The sequence below is a fragment of the Asterias rubens genome, chromosome 5 (assembly GCF_902459465.1).
Source record: "Asterias rubens chromosome 5, eAstRub1.3, whole genome shotgun sequence".
Classification (NCBI taxonomy): domain Eukaryota; kingdom Metazoa; phylum Echinodermata; class Asteroidea; order Forcipulatida; family Asteriidae; genus Asterias; species Asterias rubens.
This window is the reverse complement of record NC_047066.1, coordinates 21,729,921-21,755,014: the sequence shown is the minus strand read 5'-3', so window position 1 is coordinate 21,755,014 and position 25,094 is coordinate 21,729,921. Positions and strand designations below refer to the sequence as shown.

At 37.9% G+C, this 25,094-nt stretch overlaps 1 protein-coding gene across 1 annotated transcript in view; it reads right to left on the bottom strand.

Moving 5' to 3' along the window:
- Positions 1-25,094, bottom strand: part of LOC117290493 (microtubule-associated protein futsch-like) — a 90,707-nt gene that overhangs the window by 6,264 nt on the left and 59,349 nt on the right. Inside the window, exons 13-17 of the mRNA XM_033771911.1 lie at positions 8,046-8,405; positions 3,525-3,600; positions 2,155-2,439; positions 996-1,052; positions 80-181 (exon numbers count right to left, since the gene is read on the bottom strand). Coding sequence (XP_033627802.1) covers positions 80-181; positions 996-1,052; positions 2,155-2,439; positions 3,525-3,600; positions 8,046-8,405 — 880 coding nt within the window. The remainder of the gene's footprint in view (positions 1-79; positions 182-995; positions 1,053-2,154; positions 2,440-3,524; positions 3,601-8,045; positions 8,406-25,094) is intronic.

Here is a 25,094-nt window from a genome sequence, read left to right as displayed (position 1 = left end):
TCTTTAAATTAAAAAATGCACAAAATAGTTAAAGGCTAAAAGGCTTTGAAATTAATACCAAATTATTTGGCAAGCTTACTCTTCCTTGCTGGTGTACCAGTTGGTGTGCCGCTGCTCGACGATGACATGCTGGAACTGACACTGGAACTCTTCGCTGAGAAACTGCTACTTGTTCCAGTTTCTGTGGAACACAAAATTAAAGTACTTGAACTTATATTTTCAAAATAAATTGATAAGTTCACCAATTTAAAATATTTTGCATTACGGAAAGCTCATTTAAGACTTTTTGAGTTTTGCCACGTTAACCGACAGTGTACATCCTTTTCAGAGAGTGGGTATGTTAACAATGAATGTCTTGTGTCATTAAATTTAATGGATGAGCAGTTAATCTGCCAAGGGCAGTCAGCAGCCCTACTGGTTTGTGCATGCTCCAATAAATTAAGTCCACTGTTTAAAAACTGAATTACATGGAGATAACAGTTGTGAGATGCCACATGAAATGGATGTTTCATTTTAGCCACTTTCTTTAAAGGCACTAGATACTAATGGTAAGTACTCAAAACAATTGTTAGCATATAAACTTACTTGGTGACGAGCAATGGAGAGCTGTTGATAGTATAAAACATTGTGAGAAACAGCTCACTCTGACGTAACGTAGTTTTTGAGGAAGAAGTAATTTCTCCTTTAAATATTTGAGTTGATTTCAAAAACCTTAGCTGTGGTCTCAAAGTGAGCATGTGAAAGCGCAAAACTTGTGCGAAAAGGGTGTGTTTTCTTCCATTATTCTCTTGCAACTTCGACGACCAATTGAGTTAAAATTTGAGACGACTGGTCTTTGACAATTAGCAAAGGTGTCCAGTGTCTTTAATGCATTCTTCCTGTAATGGTATATTTCTAGACACTCCAAAAGTCAGTTATCATGTATGGTGTTAAGAACAACTTTTGGGGAAAAATATAAACAAGTTCAATTTCTTGTTTTATTTTTACACACTCACCACTGGTCTTGACTGATCTACTTTCCTGTCTGAAATGTTCTGACTTTGAATCCTTATCTACAGAAAAAAATTGACAAAAAAAATACACACAAAACACACTGAAAACAAATTCTAAGCATGCAGAATAACTTAGACAGGGTTAGGAAAAAGTTATTAAGATTCCAAAATGAGTGAACAAATGCTTAGCAAGTACTTTCAAGATCAAAATTGAGATATATTTCCCTTAATATTCTTTATTGAATGCCATTTGCGAGTTAACAAAGTCTGGTACAAAGACTTGCTTAGTCACAATTCACCACTTAAATTTGATGTCCTCAGACTAGAGTCTATCACTGTGTCACATGATTCAAGGAAGGTTTTGCATTGGTACAAAAGAGACGAAAAATATCTCTTCACAAAGTTAGCTGGCGTTGCAAATCAGGGCCCAATTTCATAGAGCTGCTAAGCACAAAAATTTGCTTAGCATGAAATTTCTTCCTTGATAAAAACAGGATTAGAAAACAAATTTCCATTTGTTGCATTTTGCTTGTTACTGGTATTCAGCTGTTGCTTGCTTATAGTCCTGAAAATCACGTGAACATTTTGTTGGTATTCATGTTCTTATCAAGGCAAACATTTCATGCTAAGCAAATTTTTGTGCTTAGCAGCTCTATGAAATTGGGCCCTGGATGTTGACAAAGCCAATCCCATGAGCACATTTTTTATAGAGTAACTACAGAATGAAGACAGGGTGGTTGGAAGGATGACTAGACCAGATTCAGGCAAAACCACAATCCTACATGAGGGAATAAAACCTAAGCAGGCATTCTAAAGTTAAAAGGGGAAAACAAAAATAAATAAAATAATATAAGGAGGGGGAACAAAATTGATCAAATTGTCATTCTGGAGCTACTTAGCACATAGAAGTCGGTGTTGTGATATATAGGTAGGATTTTAAACTTTGAATGGTGGAAATACCATATGGAAATGTTGCGGTAACACCATGTAATGACTATCTCTAAATGAGTTGGGGTGGTTCTAAATAGAACTGTTGGTGTAAACTCCAGAAACCAACGGTTCTTTTCAGAACCACCCCAACTCATTTAGAGATAGTCATTACATGGTGTTACTGCAAACCTTTCCATATTGTGATATAAACTAAGTATGAAATTCTATGAACCTTCTGTTTTGCTTTGCATCGTCGTCGTGACTGACTTGGATCCAGGGCCCTCAGTAACCGACGTGGTCGTCTTTGTTTTCGTCTTGCCATCTGTGTCCTCGACTGTTGTGTTCTTATTGCTGAACTGTGTGTTATTGTTGAGAGCCACCGTTGTGGAGTCCTTGGGTTTGAGCGGTGGGTACTTGTCGAATGCCTTGAGGCGTTGGGCCTTGGCTTCGGATCGTTCATTTACAATGTCATCTTGGATGGCCTTCTGCTGTATGGCAATCTTCTTGTCTTGTTCCTCTGTTGGAGATAGGGTACAGATGAGCCCTGTTCACACTGTATCTCTTATCCCCAGGGAATACAGCCCTTGGGGTTGAGGCCCCCGAGTTTTTTCCCACTTTCACACTGCCCCTACCTACAATCTCAGCCATATCTTGTTGGGCCCTTGTTCAAAGTTGGCAAATTTACGCTAACAGTAAAAAAGTGTATGTATTTGTGATAACCCTGTACTTGGCCTTGAAGTAACCCACGGCACTGCTGTGGTGCCCCTTTGCAAAGTTCCAATACAAATATTAATTTTTCTCATAGAGGTGCTCCTTTAAAGAGGGAAATTGCTGTGCCCCTTCATGAGCGAAGTTCAAGGCCTGCTGTGCTGATTTGAAAATAATAATAACAAATTCGTATAATAACAAATTCTTATATAGCGCATTTCACAATAACCGTATCAATGCTCTTTACATTAGTGCCCTGGGCATAGGGCCAATAACATCCCTGTAATGTTTCTTAGCTCCCTGGGGAGTATACAGCCCTGAGCTGCCTGTAAGGCGCTTGTGGCTTTTTCATACACAATAACAACCTCTACCCTCGCAGGTACCCATTTATACCCCTGGGTGAAGAGAAGCAATTATAGTCAAGTATCTTGCTCAAGGACACAAGTGTCACGACCGGCATTCGAACCCACACTCTGGTGAATCAGCACCAGATCTTGAATTCGATGCTCTTAACCACTCGGCCATGACACTCTACAAAGTCTTCAAAAACAATTTCCTCGACTTTGAAAACATTTTACATGGAAATATTTGCCAGCAGGATTGGAACTCTGCTGGTGGATCTCATAACTTAACTTCCAAAATGAAACTAATTAACCTTATTTTGATTATCAATCCTGTCTTTCATGTACGACGGGAATAAAAAGCACCAAAGACAGCAACAGCATGACGGTAGGAACAGATGGCACATAAGTGTAACCAATCTATAGACTAAGAGTGAAGCTAGCCTGGCAGTCAGTCTAAATATCTCCCAAGTGACTCACTGTAAGACAAACCAGACCATACCAACAACAGGCACATGTATGGGTATAGATACCAATCCACAATTTGACGTACCTCGTTTCTTCTTGCGGACTTCCCTGAGCCTGGCCCGGATCTTCTTCCTCTCTTCAAATTCAGAAGCCGCCTCCAACTAAATCAAAGGAGAGAATAGAACAATATTTTAAAGGCAGTGGACACTATTGGTAGTTACTCAAAATAATTATCAGCATAAAACCTCACTTGGTAATGAGTAATGGGGAGAGGTTGATAGTATAAAACATTGTGAGAAACGGCTCCCTCTGAAGTGACGTAGTTTTCGAGAAAGAAGTAATTTTCCACGACTTGGATTTCGAGACCTCGGATTTAGAGTGTTTTTTTTCTTTCACAGTTATCTCGCAACTCCGACGACCAATCGAGCTGAAATTTTCACAGGTTTGTTATTGTATGCAAATGTTGAGATACACCAAGTACGAACACTGGTCTTTAACAATTACCAATAGTGTCCAGTGCCTTTAAAGGGAACCTTTTACCAATTTCTGATACCACCCTCCTACCAAAGATTTATTGTTACAGGTTGTAACTTACAATAATAATAACTTACAATAATTAATGTATTTAATACTTGTTTAAACCTCTTCGTGTGAACAAATTTCATAATTTTTTATTAGATTTTGAGCAAGATACTAACACCGTAAACAAATTTTCGTGCTAACTATAACAAAAATTTCCTCAAGCAAAATGTGATATATAAATTGTTATATAATTTATACAGTTGAGTTGCATCTTTAACAAGAAGCACTGGCAGGTAAGCAAGAATACTGTCTGCTTATGGTAAGCATTCTTGATGAATAAAAACTGTTCTAAGGGCAGCTCCATAAGCAGAAAGTATTTACTGGCAGGCTTTGTGTAATTGGCCCCAATCCAAAGTCAAATTGTCAAAGCAGTCAGCATGTCCGCTTCACTGGTTATGCCTGGATTTCTGGATTGCAATCAAATGTGGCGTACAAAACCCTCCCATTGACAGGAGGTTGTCAACATTCCCAGGCCTTCATTTAACTGGACATCAATTTGCACATACAAAAAAAAGCCATATGATGATTGAATGTGTCACTAACTGATGATGACATGCATCTGTAGAAACGATTATAGCTGGAGATGTCAAAATATGCCCTTGAATGATTGCATGTCTCCAACAAAATTTCGATTTGACACAGCTTTATTCTGATGGAAGACCAAAATCAGACCAAATCAGTGGTGGCTCAAAGAATTTTTATCAGGAAAAGGCAGGGCTCAGATTTACACTGGACCACAGGCCAGTGACTTCGCTGATTTTTGATGATTCAAAGTGGGGCGCTATCAGAAGAAGTTTGTACACAGTTGACCTTACCGGGGGGAAGAATCACAAGGGGCACAGAATCTCCTGCCATACAGAAGCTCTAGCAAATAAGCTAAAAAAAGAGTGTTTATAGGCTTGTTATGGGATAAGGGGGGTCGCTTCAAAAGAGAGCGCTATTAGAAGAAGGTTGTACACACTTCACCGTATGAATGTACAGAATCTCCTGCCACACCAGCGCTCTAGCAACTGAGCTAAAAAAACACTGTGACGGTGTTTTACTGACTTTTTATGCGACCATTGTATAAATTCGACTTCCAAGTGACAAACCACGTCACTCATGGTTTCTTCAGCATCACCTGTCACACGCGAGCAATTACTGACTAAATTCCAATCCCTACTGGCAAATTGAAGTCGCTAAAATTCTCTCTTCTTTTCTACCTCTTTTTGATGGGGGGAAGGGTGATCACGAGGATAGCAATTGTCAGTATCCTGCCAGGCCGGCTTCGTTTAATACAACATACTATAAATCTTAATCGCAAACAAATTTCAAATTCCGAGAGCGATACACATGTAATCTAGAGTTCATGACACTCACTTACATCAACCATACAAGCGATATTGCTTGGTATGACTGGTCAAGGCTGTAAGGAGGGGGGTATTTCATTTTTTGCATTTCAACACAAACTAGACTTTCTCTACAAACGTAATGAAAGTAGGAAGATATTGAACTAGGAATTTCAAGTGCTTCAATGACTAGATTTAAGGTTCAGAAGGTCACATTCAGTTTGATCCACTCATTTTCCAAATAGATTAATGAGAAGAAATTACAAGTCTCTAACCTTACCATAAAATGGTGTAAAATACAGCCGTGTTTGATACCTTTCAGTTGCAATTTTTGTTAAAATCCCAAAACGTTTGACAATGTCAAAGTTCTGTACATTTTTTACAGATTTTTTTTATAGTTCATTCCTGACTTTGTATGGTATCCAATCAAGTTGGCACTTAATTTGACTTATGACTTGCAGGAAAATTTCACTTGGTGGAATATAAGGACCACGTTGTTAAAAATATTGAGTGCTTTGAGATGCCCGTCAAAGTGCTACATTAGAGACGTGTATTATTAGCAGTTGTGGTTCTTGTGGCTAGTAGTTTACCAGCCAATATATCAGCCATTCCGTGGTATTTGCGCTTCATAGTGAAAAATTTAAAATGGTTATTGTTGAAGTTTTTACATTTATTTTGGAACAAGAACACCTAGTGCTTCTTCTTCTAAAAAGACTTTATAAAAATATTCTTTATTTTTTTTGCGACAGCCTTGGGAGTAAAGGGTCAAAAGTGTACACAAAAGTCTGAAAAATCCTTGAAATTCAGGTTTTGAAAAAAAAATCATGAAGCAATAGGTGTTCAGATTTAATCATTATGTATAAACAACAAAGAGTCATTAGTAAGGACCGCCAAAATTAAATATGCCTTTTTGAACTATTAACTTTTGAAAAATGGGAGTTAATTTTTACCCTCGTTTTACTGTCACGCGAGTCACAAAAACAATTATTATAGTATTTTTTCTATTATAGACCCATAACATTTTTTTTCTTCTCTCTCATAATAGTGGTCTTTTCAAAGGGTCTTTCAAGAATTAATTAGTTTTTTTTACTTAGGCCTTCTACCTAAAAAAAAAAAACACCCTCGAGTTTGTCACGCGAGTCACGGCAAATGCACTTAATGCACATGGTTAGCAAAAGCTACCAAAGTATTCTGGGGATGATGTCTATGGAATGTTACCAAAGCACCCCCAGCCCACTGGAACATACTACTATGCCCAATTTTTTGTTAGAACAAGGAATTATTAGTGTACAATTATAACTTGGCACACTGTCAGCAGATCATGTTGAACTACATGTACACTGCATACTGCACTGTACAATGTGCTCACATCTGAATAATTTACCTGCATTATTTAAATAATACAAGGAATGATAAACTTAAAACAAGAACAAACAAAAATATTTGATGAAACTGGATATTTTAAGACAGCATTCTTAAGTTAGATTTGGAGGGGGGCATCAATAAAGAAATTACTTATCAGAATTTACATGTACTCAGCCTAACACAGTCTAATGCCATTAGAACTTCACACCAAAATTTGTGGTTTCTTAACCACTCTGCCAAGCATAGTGAGAAAAAAGTCCTTTACCCAATCACAAAACAATATAATAATTTCTAGTAAGGGTTCTCTCTATAGGTTTGCGTGGTTCTGAAAAGAACCGGTGGTTTAACAACTCAACGTTTCGACCAGACAGTGTTGTTAAACCACCAATTCTTTTCAGAACCACCCCAACATTACCATGTTTAAGTCAAAGCCTGTTCAGATTATTTTTCCTTTAAATGTTGCTTCAGGTGTTTCTTCCTTTTATGAAAAGATTCAATTTCAAGTTCTGAGTGTTCTGAATGAAATAAAATGTTCTTGTTATGCAGTATCCTGTTTAGTTATTGTATATTTTCTCACTTGTCACGCGAGTCACAAACTTCTGTCACGCGAGTCACGTTGCATTTAACAAATTTTCTATTTTATTAAAACTTTTTATTTTGTACTTTTTATTGTATAATATAGTGCTTCTCTTGTACTTAAAAAAAAAGTGATCTGGAACTAAAAAGTTCCTCTGAGTTCTCACGACTGGGCAATGGCATACAGGGATGCAACACCTTTCATTTTTTGGCAGTCACGCGAGTCACATTTTTGGAACTCCTATAAAAACATGATACCTACACAATTTGTTTTCCTTTTTTATTTTTTGTTATAGGGCTCTTCACTGAGTTTATATAAATTGAGTTACATGAGAGCCATGTGTTATATTTTGGAGTATAGATCTTTCAAAAGTTGAAAAACCAGTGAGATTGTCACGCGAGTCACAATGGAATGGCTGACATGTGTGGTATCTTGTTTGTTACTGGGCCCAATTTCATAGAGCTGCTAAGCACAAAAGTTTGCTTAGCACGAAATTTCTTCCTTGATAAAAACAGGATTACCAACCAAATTTCCATTTGTTGCATATTGCTTGGTACTGGTATTCAGCTGTTGTTTGCTTATCCTGAAAATCATTTGGATATTTGGTTGGTAATCCTGTTTTTATCAAGGAAGGAGTTTCATACTAAGGACATTTTTGGGCTCAGCAGCTCTATGAAATAATGTGTCCCACACTAATTTCCGCTTAGCAACTTATTTCCGCTTAGCAACTTAAATGTACTAAGCAGGGACTTACCATCTTTTCCAGAGCATCCTCATCCTCTATCTCATCCATAACTGGCGGCATCTTGTCCCCAAACGATTTCTCCTTACTCTCGAATCTCGACTCAAACGCAGATTTCTTTTTCAGATGATCAGTTGATGACTTGAGGTCCGAACGCCCTCCGAACTTTGACTCAGTGACCTTTGACTCTCCAAACTTTGAACTTCCGAACTTCGAGTCGCCAAACTTTGACTCGGTGACTTTTGACTCACCAAACTTTGAGCCTCCAAACTTTGAGTCACCAAACTTTGACCCGCCAAATTTGGACTCACCAAACTTTGACTCGATGCGAGTGGATTGGGTTCCGCTGCCAAGCTGAGATTTTGACGATGGCTGTTAATTTAAACAACAAACAAATGCAAATGATTAAAAAACAAAATCAACCAGTAATTTAAAACCCTAAATCAGAGATAAATGAAGCAGAATTTCCTCACAAAGTTTATAGCATCATACAAAATTTGATGAGTTATATTATTGTATTCTGGAAATGAATAAGTAAGTCTCCACTCAAGTCTAAAACTAAAAGTCCTTCACAGTAAGTTTGAAGTATAAAAGCTTCTCACAGCAAGTTCTTCATGGTATAAGTCTCAAGTCCAGGGGTAAAGTCTTAAAGCCAGTGGACACTATTGGTAATTGTCAAAGACTAGCCTTCACAGTTGGTGTATCTCAACATATACATAAAATAACAAACCTGTGAAAATTTGAGCTCAATCGGTCATTGAACTTGCGAGATAATAATAAAAGGAAAAAAAACCCTTGTCACACGAAGTTCTGTGCGTTTAGATGGTTGATTTCGTGACCACAAGTTCTAAATCAAATTCGTGGAGAATTACTTCTTTCTCAAAAACTACGGCACTTCAGAGGGAGCTGTTTCTCACAATGTTTTATACCATCGACCTCTCCCCATTACTCGTCACCAAGAAAGGTTTTATGCTAATAATTATTTTGAGTAATTACCAATAGTGTCCACTGCCTTTAAGTTAGTGCAGTCAAGTCTTAAATTAAAGGATTACAGTGCGACTCAAGTAGAAGTCAGCTACTCCAGTCGCAAACCCTACCATGTACCATGCCGATACAGGAATGCTCCACCACACTTTGGTTCCTAGTGCTCACAGTTGGACCAGACCATAGGTACATGAACCATTTACAGCATGTAATTTAGTAAAGGGAATTCTTAAGATTGTTGGACAGTCGGAGAACATGACATGGAATCATCAGCGTTGATTCATTCATGATATTCAACTCCAGAAATCACTCCAGTCAATATTTGGCAGTCAATATTTGGCAGTCAATATGTGGCAGTCAATATTTGGCAGTCAATGTTGCGGTAGGGATCAATTTCTTTAGTCTTACACTGTTGTTCTAAAATGGTTTCAGGTTTTAACAACTGTTCCACACTTAGTGTAGTAAGTTAACATTTATTAAAGGCAGAGTGTGCCTTGGTTTTTGAAAAAATTTGATTGTTTTAATCCTTTATAAATGCAGATGTACACAATAAAACTAACATCTGAAAATTTCATTCCAAAAGGTGGTCACATTTCTGACATATCGCTGAGAATTCAGAGCAAATATGTTCATGCAGCAGGAATAATCCCTGATAAAAATATACAGTCTGTGTAAAGTTCAAAATGAAAACTGATATATTTTTACACAAAAAAAAAAGACTTGAAATAATTCTCAAAATGCTTAACACTATCAAAAGCTGTTGTATGCTTCTAACCAAAAGATTTTGTTTCCATTAATTTTAAGAGTGCTTACCAAACATATAACTTCCCTTTCCTTCTAAAAGGATCTCAAATAATTTCTCTGGACTTCCCTGAATAGTAGCATTGAAAAGAAAACCAGACCAAACAAATCCACGTAATTACTGTGCATGAAAGTACAACCCAAAGACTTGATCTTGAGCAGTGAAAAATTAACAGACTTCAAAATGTCCGGCCAGGGTTCCCAGCTCTTAGTAAATGTCAAACGCCAGATTCACTTGGTGGATCTAGAGCATCTGGGTGAAATGCAAAACGCATTCCAAAGATGCCACAGACTAGCAATGGAGGAAGATTCACAGAGAATGTCCAAGGGCTGTCCCCGAATACCAAACATTTCTCTCTACTTTCCTGATGGGTTGTAAATGGAGAGTTAGTCTAGAAGACTTATTCATGTGATCTTGTTTGTACTTTGGTTGCGTTTGTGTACCTATTTTTTGTGTGAAGACGATCAGAGCATACTGATCGAAACGTCGAGTTAAAACCAACGGTTCTTTTCAGAAGCACCCCGACTCATAAGAGATAATCATTACGTGGTGTTACCGCAAACCTTTCTATATCGTATTTCCACCATGCAAAGTTTCAAATCCTACTTACATGATTTTGTTTATGAGGTGTTTCCACCAAGATTGAGCCCTGTTCATACTTCCTGCAAATGCGAAGCGAATGTTGACGTCACTAATCCACATGCAGTTCAACTCTGCTCAACTCACTTGCGAATATCGCTGCAAAAGGAGGGTTGTGACGTCAAATTCACGCCAAATTCGCATCGCATTCGCGGGAAGTATGAACCAGGCTTTACACACATATTTTGTACCCTTACACTGATGTATATTAAGCACTGTACTCTCATTACTTTCCCCGAGTTCTGTGAAAAAATTCCACAGGCAAATCACTCGGGTTGGATTCGAAACACAACCTTTGAGATGCTAGAGCAGATGTCTTACCACTAGACCACCGAGCTAGCCCTGTGGCTAGAGGCAGTTGAAGGTAGACTTTTTATGTTATCTTGTTTATACCTTCTGTCTTGTTTGTGTACATACTTTTTGTTTATTTGTGGTGTTTCCACTCATACCACCAAAAAATAGTTTGTTTTCCCCCTCTTTCTAACTTTAATTCTGTCTTTTGTGTTTCCAAACTGTATTAAATCAGGCCCTTCCGTCTACACCCCCCCCCTGTCTCCTTCATTGCTCATCCATTGCTTTTTCTTTGTGCCTTCTGCCTCTATTTCTCTCTGAGGTCTTGCATTTCCCTCTTGAAGGGCACAGAATTTGTCCATTGGTAAGGGCACTTCTAAGGTGGAAAATGTAAGTTTGTGTTGGAACCACAGTAGGGCACCACACCAATTACGGTGGGTGCAGAGGGTTTGCGAGGCTTGCAGCCAATTTCACGAAACGCTAAGATTAATCCTCTCTCAAGATAGGACGAGTAACCCGTCCTAACTTAGGATGGGTTCAACGCGCCCTAACGTCTATGGAAACGGAACTTAACTCATCCTAAGTCCTAAGATTAATCCTAAGTTAGGAAGAGTTTGGTGAAATCGACGGCTGCTCGTTTTTTACTTATTTCCACTTTACTTCTGATGTTAAACTAGTCTACATGTTTTTGTGTGTTGTCATTTAGTCTTCTCAAAAGTCTCTGCTAGGTCCGGAACGTCAAGACATTAACCATTATTCTTAAAACAAATACAGAACTATATTCAAATACACCAAACAACACACCAAGCATTTCTTGTTTTACTTCAAGGCTTCTATAAAAATATTCTGAAAATAATACATGAGAATCTCGTTACAAAACTGAGCTGCTAGAACTCTTGTGTTTATTTTCATTTCAGCTTTCAAGTCTAGTTCCTGTTAACAAGATATGCCAATAAAGCTGTCAATATGTAACTCTAGATGTCTCCATGCTAAGACAGCGGGGTCATGAACTAATGTCTAAGTTCAGAAAAATGAAATAATAGCAGTACTTGCGTCATTCATAAGGAAGTTATATATTTCCATTATATGGGTTGAGGTTAGGGTTAGGTCATCAAGTAGCATGAGCTTTGCTCCCTGACCCAATTAGTGACTTATGGGGACAGAACCAATCCAAGAACTGACTCCGCGGTAGTGCAGTTAATAACGATCCTATAAGCTAAAGTAGTAGTCCCAGACAATTTTCTATACCTTCCGCCCAGGTAGTAGTTAAAAAGCAGGAAAGTTTTTTTCAAACCTGGGAAGTCTCCCGAACATCTAATAAACCTACTCCGTGGTAGTAGAATAAAGAAAGACAGTTCTCTAAAGAACAAACTCTACCTGGCAAAAAGATACACACATGGTGTTACCGCAAACCAAATATACATTGATACCTTACTATGCAATGCCTCAAAACCATCTACCTGAAGAGCTTAACATTATCATGCCAGAACTAGTATAAGGTCGTCAGTGGAATTTGTATGGATTTCATTAAAAAAAAATGTTTTTAAGTAGGATTTGAAACTTGGCATGGTGTGAGAAAAATCAGGTGAGGTTTGCGGTAACACCATATGAAAATCTCTCTTTTGAGTACAAGGAAACAGCCACAGAAAGTGGAAATTAAGTTGAGTAGCAACTTCCCATAGCAACATACACAAAGGAAGTCCTTGGTCAATTTAAGGAAGTAATACACACATTAACCTGCAATGAACCATACAGTATTTGTCTTACTCAATTATTCAGTTTCAAGAAGCCGTTAAATCCACGGTGCTCACAAGCTATGGTAATTCAAGTTGTGTGAATGGTGACAATTTTGTAGGTTTTTGTCAGTTCCTCCATAGGCTTGAGAAGGAAGGAAAGTTTAACTTGTTTAACTATTAATAAAAGGGGCAACTTGTTCCCCAACTACAAATAACTCATGGATTTGAACGGGATTCCGTTTACTTTATAAAAGTGCATGATCCATAGAAATTACCTCTAGTGAATTTGAGTAGCTTCTGGTTTTATACAGAACTTTGCATACCCTCTTATAAAGTTAAATTTGTCCGATGCGTACCGTGGCTCTATAAAAACATCAGAAAACGCCAATGGTTGCTCGCATTCTCAAAAATGCATCCTTGTTGACCTTTCTTAATTGCTCTTTTCTTTGTCCCTGCACTTGAAAGTTTCCTATAGACTTTTCAGACACATTTCCATGTGGAGCACCCTTATCTTTTGGAGTTCCTTTATTTTTTATTTTTCGTTTTGTTCTTAGTCTCCATAAAATACAACAAATTAGCACTATGTTCCTTTTACGATTTATACAAATATGCCCACCAATAAAATGTACTTACGTCCAGTAAAGAATAAAAAAGTACAACTTTCATGTTTTTTTTTTCTTCAAAAGTGCATTCATAAAGTCAACACAGTAACAGCTGTGCTGGCGGGACTCAACGAACCCCCCTTTGACTCTAATGTAACTTACAAATTCGTGCTGTATCAAATAGCATCTTCTAGCTAGTTATGTATTTTCTTCTTGAGAAATGAAATACAAGACAGAGCAGCGGGTGTGATCCAAGAGTTCATCCCTTCAGGGTTCTATCGGGGGATCCAGTTTGTATTGTGGGGATGTTTAAGGGACTCCTTACAAATATTGACAAATCAAAATGCTGTTTGACATAAAAATAAGTCGTTCTGATAAATAGAAAAAGTTTGGGAGGTAGGCCTAAAGCTTTCTGCTCTACCAGCCAGGCTTCTGGTGAATGATACCTAACCTATATCCATATGGACTGTAAAGGGGGTAACCCTGTTTCAGCCATAGGAGTAGGTCACAACAACCCCTGGAAAAATAGTCGATTGTACTGGCGATTTACATTAAAAAAAATATAATATATATAAATTTATACTGTTTAAACTTCATTCTTATGGAAAGTTAAAGGGGGGGGGGGGTAACCATTTTCCAGCCCCAGGGGTATGTGACACTGTCCCCCTTGTGGCAGTTTATTTGGTCCATCAGCCTAAAGTGTAGACTTCACCTTGAGATGGCTGTTGGGCCAGGGGTCGATTTCACAAAGAGTTAGGACTAGTCCTAACTTAGGACTAGTCCTAAGAGATATCAAAAACGTACAGCTAGTCCTAAGTAACTCGTCCTAACTCAAGATAAGACTAGTCCTAACTCTTTGTGAAATCCACCCCTGGTGACCTAAGATGATATCTCATACAAAATAGTCACAAAATGTGTTCCTGTACTCCCTAAAGGCACCTTGATATTTTCACTCAACAACCCATGAAAGAGAACTCCAAAATGATGACAGGGTGTACTTTGTTTCTTGGGGGTGCAGCCTTACTGGGTAACAAATGGCCCCCCTGACTGGTAACATATACCCACAGAAATATACCACAATAGGGTTTGTTTACATGGGAGGTAGGATCTGCTCCAACTCAAAACTGTGGGAAAATTTTGAACTTTTATATTGTAAGTCATCTACCATGTAAAGGGAAAGTGCATAGACTGTAGGAATATAAACTTTGCATGAGGGAGCCGTTTCTCAAAATGTTTCATACTATTGCTCTTTACCAAGTAAGTTTTTATGCTAACAATTTTGTTGAGTAATTACCAATAGTGCCCAGTGCCTTTAAGCATTAGCATTGGTTGATGGGGGATCTTAGTGTGGTTACCCTGTGTCCTCATGTTCAGGTCACACACAAACACAACAAACCACTCCAGGATGAATGGTCCAACATTCCAGGAAAATTAGGCAATGGGGTATCTACTTTTAACAACCCCCTTGGGGTAATAGTGAGTAGTGACCCCTGGGAGAGGTGAAAAAAGGAGCTGATGGGTGACAGTAGGAAAACAGACAAGAATAACTTATTTGAAAATGAAAAGTGCTGAAAAAACTCTAATCTTTGGATTTAAAGGCACTGGACAGTATTGGTGATTACTCAGAATAATTGATAGCATAAAAACTTGTGGTAACAGGCAATGGAGAGCTGTTGATAGTATACAACACTTTGAGAAACCGCTCTCTCTGAAGTAAGTTTTTGAAAATATTAAAAGACTTCAGACCTGAAGCCTTTAAGTACACATCTGAAAGCACACAAAATTGTGCAACAAGTTTGTTTTTTCTTCCATTATTTTCTTGCAACTTCGATAATCAATTGAGCCCAAATTTTCACAGGTTTGTTATTTAATGCATACGTTGGTTACATCTTTCGGGAGTACTGGTTCTTCCTTAAACATTAATTCAGATTAACTAAGCCATTCATTGCTAAACAAATGCTGTCATAAAGCCTGGTTCATACTTCCTACGGATGCGAATGCGATACAAATTATGTTGTCACAAATTGGCAACGAACAATTCGCATCAGTTGAGCTGTGTACAACTCCTGCGAAACATTCGATGAGAAAAACACCCATGTGACGTCAAAATCTGCTTTGCATTCAAATTCACGGGAAGTATGAACTGGGTTTAAAAGGCTTACACAATTCTTGAGTGGTCAACTAAAAAAAATGTTGAATTCCTGGATTCAAACCTCTTCAAAAGGTGAGCTAAAACTGCCCAGATTGGATCCTTGTCCAAGATGAGGGTAGAAGGTCACAAGTCCTACATTTATCCTTCTGCAAGTCACTTAACAATAACCTTTAGTCCATAATGACCCTTACCCCCAAAAGAAGTTCAACAATCTTGACTCTCTGAACCTTCTCCTAAAACTACAAACAATCTCAAAGACCACAGCTCCTGCCTCCTCCAAGGCTAGCTCCATCTTCTCCATTATTATTCCCTGAGATAACCAAATTACCCATGAGTAGATGACACACATTAACCATCTGTTAGGATCATTTTCTCTTCCATTAGATCAGGAGTCAAAACATACCGTGTTAAGCTCATCATAAGCCCCTCTGGCAAGAACCCTTTGATACTTCACAGCTACGCATGTCTGAAGGCAGATCAAAATGTACCCTGATTGTGTATTAAGTATTTGACATGACGTTTCATTGCTTAAAGATATTCACTTGAAGTGGACTACAGTGGTAATTTGTTGTGCACCCGTGAGAAGGACATAGTAACATGTTACTGGATAAAACGAATAGGCTAAGCAATTGATACGGAGAATTGTGTCTCGAGAAAACTAAGCGTGAAAGTTTGATCAGGTTTCTGCCATTTAATAGTCATTATTTGGGTCTTGAACTTCGCTCTTAAAAAGGGGCACAGCAATTACCCTCTCGTATTTTGTGTGTCAGGAAGAAGGGCGTCAAAGAAAAGTATCTACACTTTATGCATCCCAGCATTCAACATATACATGAAATTACAAACTTGTGGAAGTTTAAACTCAATCAATCACCGGAGCCACAAGAAAATGTGAAAACCCCTCATATGTTTTCACTGTTGGGTTTTTGGATTCAAGAGATGAAAACTAATTGTTTCACTATTTTTTTTCAAATTTATACTAATTCAAGTTAATACATTTCAAGAGGAGTTTTCCGCTATGAATATCTTTATACCGTGCATGAAGCCTTTCCCAGATTAATTTTTTTTTTTTTTTTTTAAATAACCTCTTTCACTTCAACCATATCACTTTGAAGGGTTTTTTTCTAACATTGTTTTAAAATATCAACAGCTCTCCAGTGCTCTTTTTCAAGGAAGTTTTAAGGTCATCTTTTTTTGGAGTAATTACCAGGGTATACCCCTTCCTTTAAGGCATGAAAAGGTAGAGAAAATGTCGCAATTTCCTGTGAAGTTGTAATGCAATTTATACAAATCATATTTGAAATTCCAAGCAGTTCAATAAGATGAGTCTACTGGTATTGTGTCCCCTGCCAATGTGGCGTGCAGTTTCAAAGCTGGTCTTAATATACCTCTCTGATCCTAAAAAGATCTTACATCATTGCTCATTGAGAGACAATCACTTCCATGTCTGGAATATTTGAGATGTCAAAGTCTATGGGAAACTTTTGGATAGGCACCAGTCACGACAAAGGTAACAGAAAGGATTGGGAGGGGCCATTTGTGAATCCGGGGTCCAACCTCACAGAGCTGCTTAAAGACAGTGGACACTATTGGTAATTGTCAAAGACTAGTCTTCACAGTTGGTGTATCTCAACATAATGCATAAAATAACAAACCTGTGAAAATTTGAGCTCAATCAGTCGACGAAGTTGCGAGATAACAATGAAAGAAAAAACACCCTTGAGGTCTTGAAATCAAATTCGTGATAAATTACTTCTTTCTCGAAAACTACATTACTTCAGAGGGAGCCGTTTCTTACAATGTTTTATACTATCAACCTCACCCCATTACTCGTAATCAAGAAAGGTTTTATGCTAATAATTATTGTGAGTAATTACCAATAGTGTCCACTGCCTTTAAGCAGAAAACAGTAGCCAAGCACAACAAAATAATGCTTACCATGTATCATCTTGGACTGGTATCCTGCTCATTTTTGCTCAGCAGAATATTTTAACACAATATTTTACTGCTTAAGTCCAGTAACCAGACCGACTGCTCTCATTATTGCATTACCGTATTCAAAATAAGTAACTTGTCTAAATCTCAATTCTTCAATTTGACAGAAATTTAGACAGAAATCATCCACTGGAAAATTTGTGCTACAATAGGATAAACTTTTTAATCACAAATCTTTTGTTAATTATCAGTCTTGTACATTGGCTAATCCACTGTAGGCTACACTTTCCCTTTAAAAAGAACAAACTTTTTAATTAGTCACTCAGCTAATTACAAATATTACACATCATCTGTGTAATTGCCTTCGCAAATGAAGATAAATTGAACTTAATGTTAGGTCAATCTCCATAGTTAGTCCGTCATGTAGTTGTGGTTAAGGAACAGTCACATTAACAACTGCTGACATTGGTACAGGAGCAGTTGAAAATACCTGACATTGCTAACCTTATACTGTGTGGAAGATGGAGACGTTGACGCTAGCTATACAAGGTTAGAATACTTATTAAAGTATTTGTGTACTTGTTGCATGACACAAAACACAAATGTCCACAGATTAACATTAAACTTACAAAAACTAAAGATAATGATGGTAGAAAGCTTCCCTTAAAATATTACTGCTGAGGTGCTGTTGTTTTTTGAGGAATGAGTATAACAATTTCACAGGAATTAGTTTAAAATGTACAACAGATTAAAGGCAGTGGACACTGTTGGTAATTACTCAAAATAATTATTAGCATAAAACCTTTCTTGGTGACGAGTAATGGGGAGAGGTTGATGGTATAAAACATTGTGCGAAACGGCTCCCTCTGAAGTGACATAGTTTTCGAGAAAGAAGTAATTTTCCACGAATTTGATTTCGAGACCTCAGATTTAGAACTTGAGGTCTCGAAATCAACCATCTAAACGCAAACAACTTCGTGTGACAAGGGTGTTTTTTTCTTTCATTATTATCTCGCAAGTTCGATGACTGATTGAGCTCAAATTTTCACAGGTTTGTTATTTTATGCATATGTTGAGATACACCAACTGTGAAGGCTAGTCTTTGACAATTACCAATAGTGTCCACTGCCTTTAAGCGACTCTCCTGAAAACATTGCTCTGTGATTTTCAAATGAAGCTGAAACCTATATCTTCACTCACAGTGACTGATTGCACCCCAAATAAAAATATTGACAAAATAGGGAGATAGCCATCATAGGGTTAGATAGCTCAGTGGTAGAGCTAGCCCTGGCGTGTTTCCGGAGGTCACTAGTTCAAATCCATTTCGAATCCAACATCTCCTTTTTCTGTTTGATCAAGATCAAATTCTCCAGGATTCAGAGAGCACCTGAGTAAACAGTGCTTTACCTCACACGGATGAAAGGGTAGAACTAAAGAATACTCTTTATCACCAATAATAAATAGTATGCTGTTTTATATCGCGCTTTATCACAACCGAGGACATCTTAAAGTCAGGGGTGAGAGTCATTACTAACAAAAAAGTCTGAAACTTGGTTACAAATTCAAAGGTATGTTGAAATGATGGCATTTCTACCGTTTGGTAACCCCTGGGGTTATAGATTCCAAGGAGTTTTTGGAAACAGTATCCAAAGCACTCGAGAAGTAGACAAATGAGCAGGATTTCTTTATTTGTGAAACAAAATATTGTCTGATTTTTTTCACCAGGCCGACATAAAAAGTCAGAATTCAACCAAAAGTGAGAACAGCTGAACCCTGTAATGAGCTGAATATTTTTTCTGCAAAGTATGTGGAGCAATGTTCGAGATATAATACCAGTTATTTACAAAGCAATTGTTTACAAGGTGCTTTGGGGCATTCTACAGCCAACTTTACCAAAAAACCTAGGGTGAACCCCTTTCTTAACGATAAGTGTACTAGGTTCTTTTATGTGCATTGCACCTCACACCACGGCTTTACATGCCATCTAAACGACAATAATAATCATAATAATAACCTGTTTTTATATAGCGCTTTTCACACCTGGAGGGCGTCCCAAAGCGCTCCACATTATTACCCCTGGTCACTGGGCCTTAAATCACTCCTTAAACCATCTCAGCTCCAATGTGGGGCGTATGCAGCCTGTGCAACATTAATATGCGCTACTCAGCTAAATCAATCACAAGAACCATCTCTGCCCACACAGGTACTCATTTACCCCTGGGTGGAGAGAAGCAATAATGGTTAAATGTCTTGCTTCAGGACACAAGTGTCAAGACCAGAACTGGAACAAACATTCTGCTGATCAGTAACACAAGACCTTCATTCAGGTTGACCCCTCCGGCACAACATGCCCTGATGCTATTATTACATCTGTGTCATTGTGACAGCTATAATAGTCCAATTGAGATAGAAATTCATCACCTACAAATCACTCACTCACACACACACAAATACCTGAAACCTTTCCCAGAATGACAATTTACCTTTATATATTTGAGAAAGAGGAGATTTCTCACTCAAGTATTAAAAGACACCAGGCCTGAAGCCTTTTGTAGGCATCTGAAAGCACACAAATTTGTGCAGCAAGAGTGTTTTTTTTTATTTAATTATTTTCTTGCAACTTCGATGACCAATTGGTTGTTATTTCACGCATATGTTGGGATACACCAAGTGAGAATACTGGTCTATGACAATGTCAAACATGTCCAGTGCCTATGAAAATTTGGGCTAAATCGGTCATCGTAGTTGCGAGAAAATGATGACAGAAAAAACACCCTTGTTGGACGAAATAAAAAACACCCTGTGTGCTTTCAGATAAGAATAAAATACTTCTAGCTATTATTTTAGTGAGAAATTACCTCTTTCTCAAAAACTCTGTTACTTCCCACAATGTTTTGTACTACATGTACCAACAGCTCTCCAATGCTCGTTACCAAGTCAGTTGTTAAGGTAATAATTGTTTTGAGTAATTACCAAAAGTGGAGTGGAAGAAGCGTCAAAGAACTGAGACGAGAAGCAATTGAAAGACACCAGGTGATGGCGGCAACTCCAGGAGTGCGCCACCATTACAACCTGAGGACGAGGCGGCCACGGACGCAAGTCTATGCCGAATGATGATGATGATGATGAGCTCTACCTTCCCTTTAAGACAATCTTTTGCCTAACAGTTGACACCACCTTTAACATCCCAGGATCCCAGCTTGTTGAGTTAAATTCCTGGTGACCATCTTCAACCAGGAATGTCAGTACACACTGTGCCTCAGTGCCCTAACAACATTCCTCAAGCCAGAGAGACTGAGGCGCTAGGAATTTCATTAGTTGATTTAACAGAGTTATTAACTTCACTAAGCTGCAATTAATTTACTAATCATTTGATGAGATTATCCCTGTGGCTGATGCAGAATTTTTTATTTCTACGTTGATAGAGTTGGAATTGATACACCAGCATATCTATACAGAACGTTCTTTGATTATTAATTTTGGTTTTTGCCCATACACCGATGTGTGTTAGCACTGTATACTTTCCCCCGAGTCCTGTGAAAAAATATCACAGGCATATTACTCGGGTGGGATTCGAACCCACGACCCTTGCAAATACTTTGATAGTTATATATTTTGTTCCTCTTGAAACAAGCTGGAGAGGAGAGCCTTTGGACCAAAACTTTGTTTCTTTTATGCCATCCATTTGGGTTCACTTACTTCTGCCTCAAGTATTGATTGTTTTTGTAGTTTTAAAGGTTTTGCTATTTTGACTGTGAATGTACCTTTTTATGATTGCCAATTTTTAAAAAATTAATATAAGTATATATATAAATAAAAACTTCAAAAATCTATAAAAGTTAAATGAATTTAAACAGAAGAAAAAGAATGAAGGCTACATTCTTAGGAAAAATATCAAAGAGTACTTCCGATCATAACAAGATATCTGTTCCAAAACAAAGTGCTTAGATCTATTTTTACCAACAAACAATTTTGCTTTCAAACAATTACCCCAAACATTTTAATACTAAATTGCATGACAAGATGTAACTGAAGTGACGAGGGACTCATCCAATTTCAAAGCACAATGAAACAACAAAGATCAATCACCGGTAAGAGAACTTTCCGAACGAAAAAAAAAAAACTAAAACTAAAATCTTACCTACTTCAACTCCAGTAGTTATTCCTAGTAAAATATTTCCTCTGTGGCTTAACAACACTCTCCACGTCAAAACACAGTAGTTATATTAGTAACTCCAAAGTTAGTCCAGATACAACTTGGAGAAGTCCTTAGTGCCAAGTGAAGTGCTCATTCCGTGAACAGACTACGGAGTTCATTTTGGTATATAAATACGAACAGTACAGGGGGAACCCACCCCTATTAAATACCCAGCTGTGAAGAATCATCATGTGAGAGACTCAATTACCCACCAGGTCTGTGATAAAGCATCTACTCTTGCAGAGTGTGGATTGCAATGGTTTGAAGTGTGTTAATACACCAGAGGGGGTGCCACTCCAATGTTCGTAACTCTTCAAGTGCTAGTTTTCATTGTTTACAGCCTATATAGATAACCACATGGGAGCAAGATATATCCAAAATCACGTAAATTTGGTACTTTGCGCTTTATTGGGGCGTCACATCTACTATAAATTTCAACATTGGTTGTTTTATGATTGTTTATTTTGTTGTAAGGTACAATTTATTGTGCAATGTTTATTTGTACTTATTTTTTTAGTTTGTGAGACAACAAAGTTGTTAAAAGTGTTTATCCACCCAAATCGGGTGAGGAATAGTGCTTTAAACTTGACCTGTGTTTAAAAATGCAGTTTGAATCCGGTCAGGCTTACTACTGATCCACAATGACTAGAATAAGTATTGTCGTTACTAAATCAATATTTTTTGACTTGCGCGATTCATAATCATAGACATTGTTTGTAAAAGAGAGAGATTTGCTGTTGGTGTTGATATCGTTTGTGGGAGTTTGCTGAGTTCCCTTGATGGGAAGATCATCTAAACAAACAAAAAGATAATTGCCTCCCAAAATATTTAGGATACCACCAACAGTGAGTGGCATACGTAGAAAATCCTTCTCATAAAATAAGTCAGGAACAATAGGAAAAGTAACATTAGTGCTCCAATGCACCTGTCAACGATTATAAATCAACTTCTAAGTCCGAAAAGGTCATAGTGTAATGACCTTATTAGCGCCCTCGTTTAGTGGGTACACCTGTCTGCGTAGGTGGGTATAGGCCAAGGTGCCACGCGCCAAACCACGTATCTAGTATCATGGCATATTATGACCTGCCCGGAATTCGGTTGACGATGGAAAGGAAAACTGCAGGCCAAGGGCTGGTAAATAATTTGTACAAGGCTGGCTTTAATGTTCCAGACTGTAAGGAATGACATTGCCAATGTCCTTGTCTATATAAACACTCTATAAAATCAAGCAAGAGCTCAGTGAGATTTGAGGCTTTGAATGATGTATAAAGTGAGAAAGAAAGAAACTGGAGCAAACTAGGGCTCTGTGTCATAGAGCTGCGTAAGCCCCCAAAGTAGCTAAGCACAACAACATTATGCTTAGCAGAATAAGGTTACCAGCCAAATAGTGTGCCACATTAACAACTGTGTCTGGTATCCTGCTTGTTTTGAGAAGAAATGGTGTAGTCTCGACTCTCGTAGTTTCGAACAGTCTGTTTGTTTGTTTGTTTCATCTTTGTATTGTCCTAAGCCTGTACCTTTGTTTTTGTATTTTTTTTTTTTGGGGGGGGGGGACTTGCCTCTACATGCTTTCCCGCTTGTTTATTCTTTTTCTATCTTTTATATACATGCATCTACAATGTAGTTCTGTAGTTTGTAGATATGTGTCAGTGGAAATAAATGTGAATTAAATAGAAGTATAAAATATACTCAGAACTTCTTCATTATCATCACAAGTCCATCCTTCTCCTAAGAATGCGCAGAGTCTACTGTTCGAAACATTAAGACCACACATGCTCTTCCGAGAAACAAGACGTCTCCCAAATGAGTTCTATTCATGGCTCTACCCACAAGTTTAGTAATATAGTTCTTATGATCCACACCATCTAAAGCTTCAAACGCCACTAAAAATGTTATTATCTTTAAAATGCAAGCTTGAGTTTTCATTCAAACGAATTACAGATTGTTTGTGTACATAACCCATTTTTTTTTTAATGCCATGCCAGTTCATATTTGGCAGCTGTTTAAATGAATCAGTATGTGTCTAAGGGGTTTCAAGGATAAGTCAAATGACTTCCACCTTATGTCCCTCCTACGTTTGTGGATTATTATAGTTTGAAACGGATTATACCTAGATTCACGATAAAATAGAACTAGCCGTTGCAAACTGTGAGATTTCAGGCATTTAACTCTGATGCAATACGGGTATCCGTTTTTTATTCGAGTATAATATCCAGATCCAGATCTAAATTGCCTGGTGAGGTATTTAAATATATTTGTAGGATTTGAAACTTTGCATGGTGGAAATACGATATTACACCATGTAATGACTATCTCAAATGAGTTAGGGTTGTTCTGAAAAGAACCGTTGGTTTCAACTCAACGTTTCGATCAGTATGCTCTGATCGTCTTCTGGAGCAGCTTTCTCTAGAAGACGATCAGAGCATACTGATGGAATCGTCGAGTTAAAAACCAACGGTTCTTTTCAGAACCCTCACCTATTTGCAAAATGATTATTAGCATTCATTAATGGAACATGACCAAGATGGAGACAGCATGATAAAGTTCTATTGGCAAATGCGGTTTCTATGCGGAGAAGCTATGAATGATAGATACCCCCCCCCTCCATTCTGAAATGTTGCCTCCCCTCTTGCCTCTCCCATAAGACCGAAGCAATACACAAATGAATGAATGGTTCAATACATTAAACAGCTCCTCCAAATTACCAAATTATGTCATTGCCCCCGCTTGTGCCCCCCCCCCTCATAAAAATGTCAGATTATGCCACTAAGACCATCCTCAACAACAAATCAACATTTCCTTGATTTTCATTCAGAGCAAACAATGCAAATCCTTCCTGTGACAAAAATATTCCATGGCTACGTGACTAAACTTGCCCTAAAAATTGACCAAGTATAATTTTCACACCTTCCCATCACATTCCAGTTACTGTATTTCAAACAGACTCTCCAATTAAACCATCTAATATTGCATTCTGACAAATTGCCATTACATTAAACACATCTGATGCATCACTGACGTCAATGGCACAAACAAAACCAGCAGGACGTAATTGTTTTTAACAACTTGGTGAGGATCAAAGTATTGAGATAGGCTCGGGGAAAATTGGTTCCTGTGATAGCTGGGGAAGGGGTTTTGTTGGGGTGTGAAGGCAATTAGCTTGGGAGGTGACCTACGTTGAACTAGCTGTGAAAAAATGAGGAGTTGCAGGGAAGTAGAGACGGTTCTAGAATAACATTCGGACAGAGTGGATCTCGTTCAAAAGAATAAAATAAAGTGTGGAATATGATAGAAACTCTGAGGCAAACTCTAAAGTCTGTTTTACAGCAATTACGGGTACACAGTCACAACCAATAACAGTTGAATACCCCCATTGCTTGATCACTGGACGATAACTGAAACAGTTATTGTGTACAGCTGTGCAAAAACTCTTCTCATTTACTCTGATTACACATCCAAAAGCACAGTTAGCGTCAATAACAGAATGAATAGGAAACAAGAAGAAACTTTGCCCAGTTTTAGATGTGGGAGTAAACCCCATTGGTAAAAAACCCACGCAATCAGGTAGGGACTGAAAACCAAATACACATCCAATGCTCTGGTCTGAGTTGGCATTCGAACCGATCCACAGAGGTGAAAGGCAGGAAAACAAACAACTGAGCCAACCAGATTCCTTGTCTCCTGAATATGAATACAGCAGGCTGTTCAAAGCGTCGAGACGAATT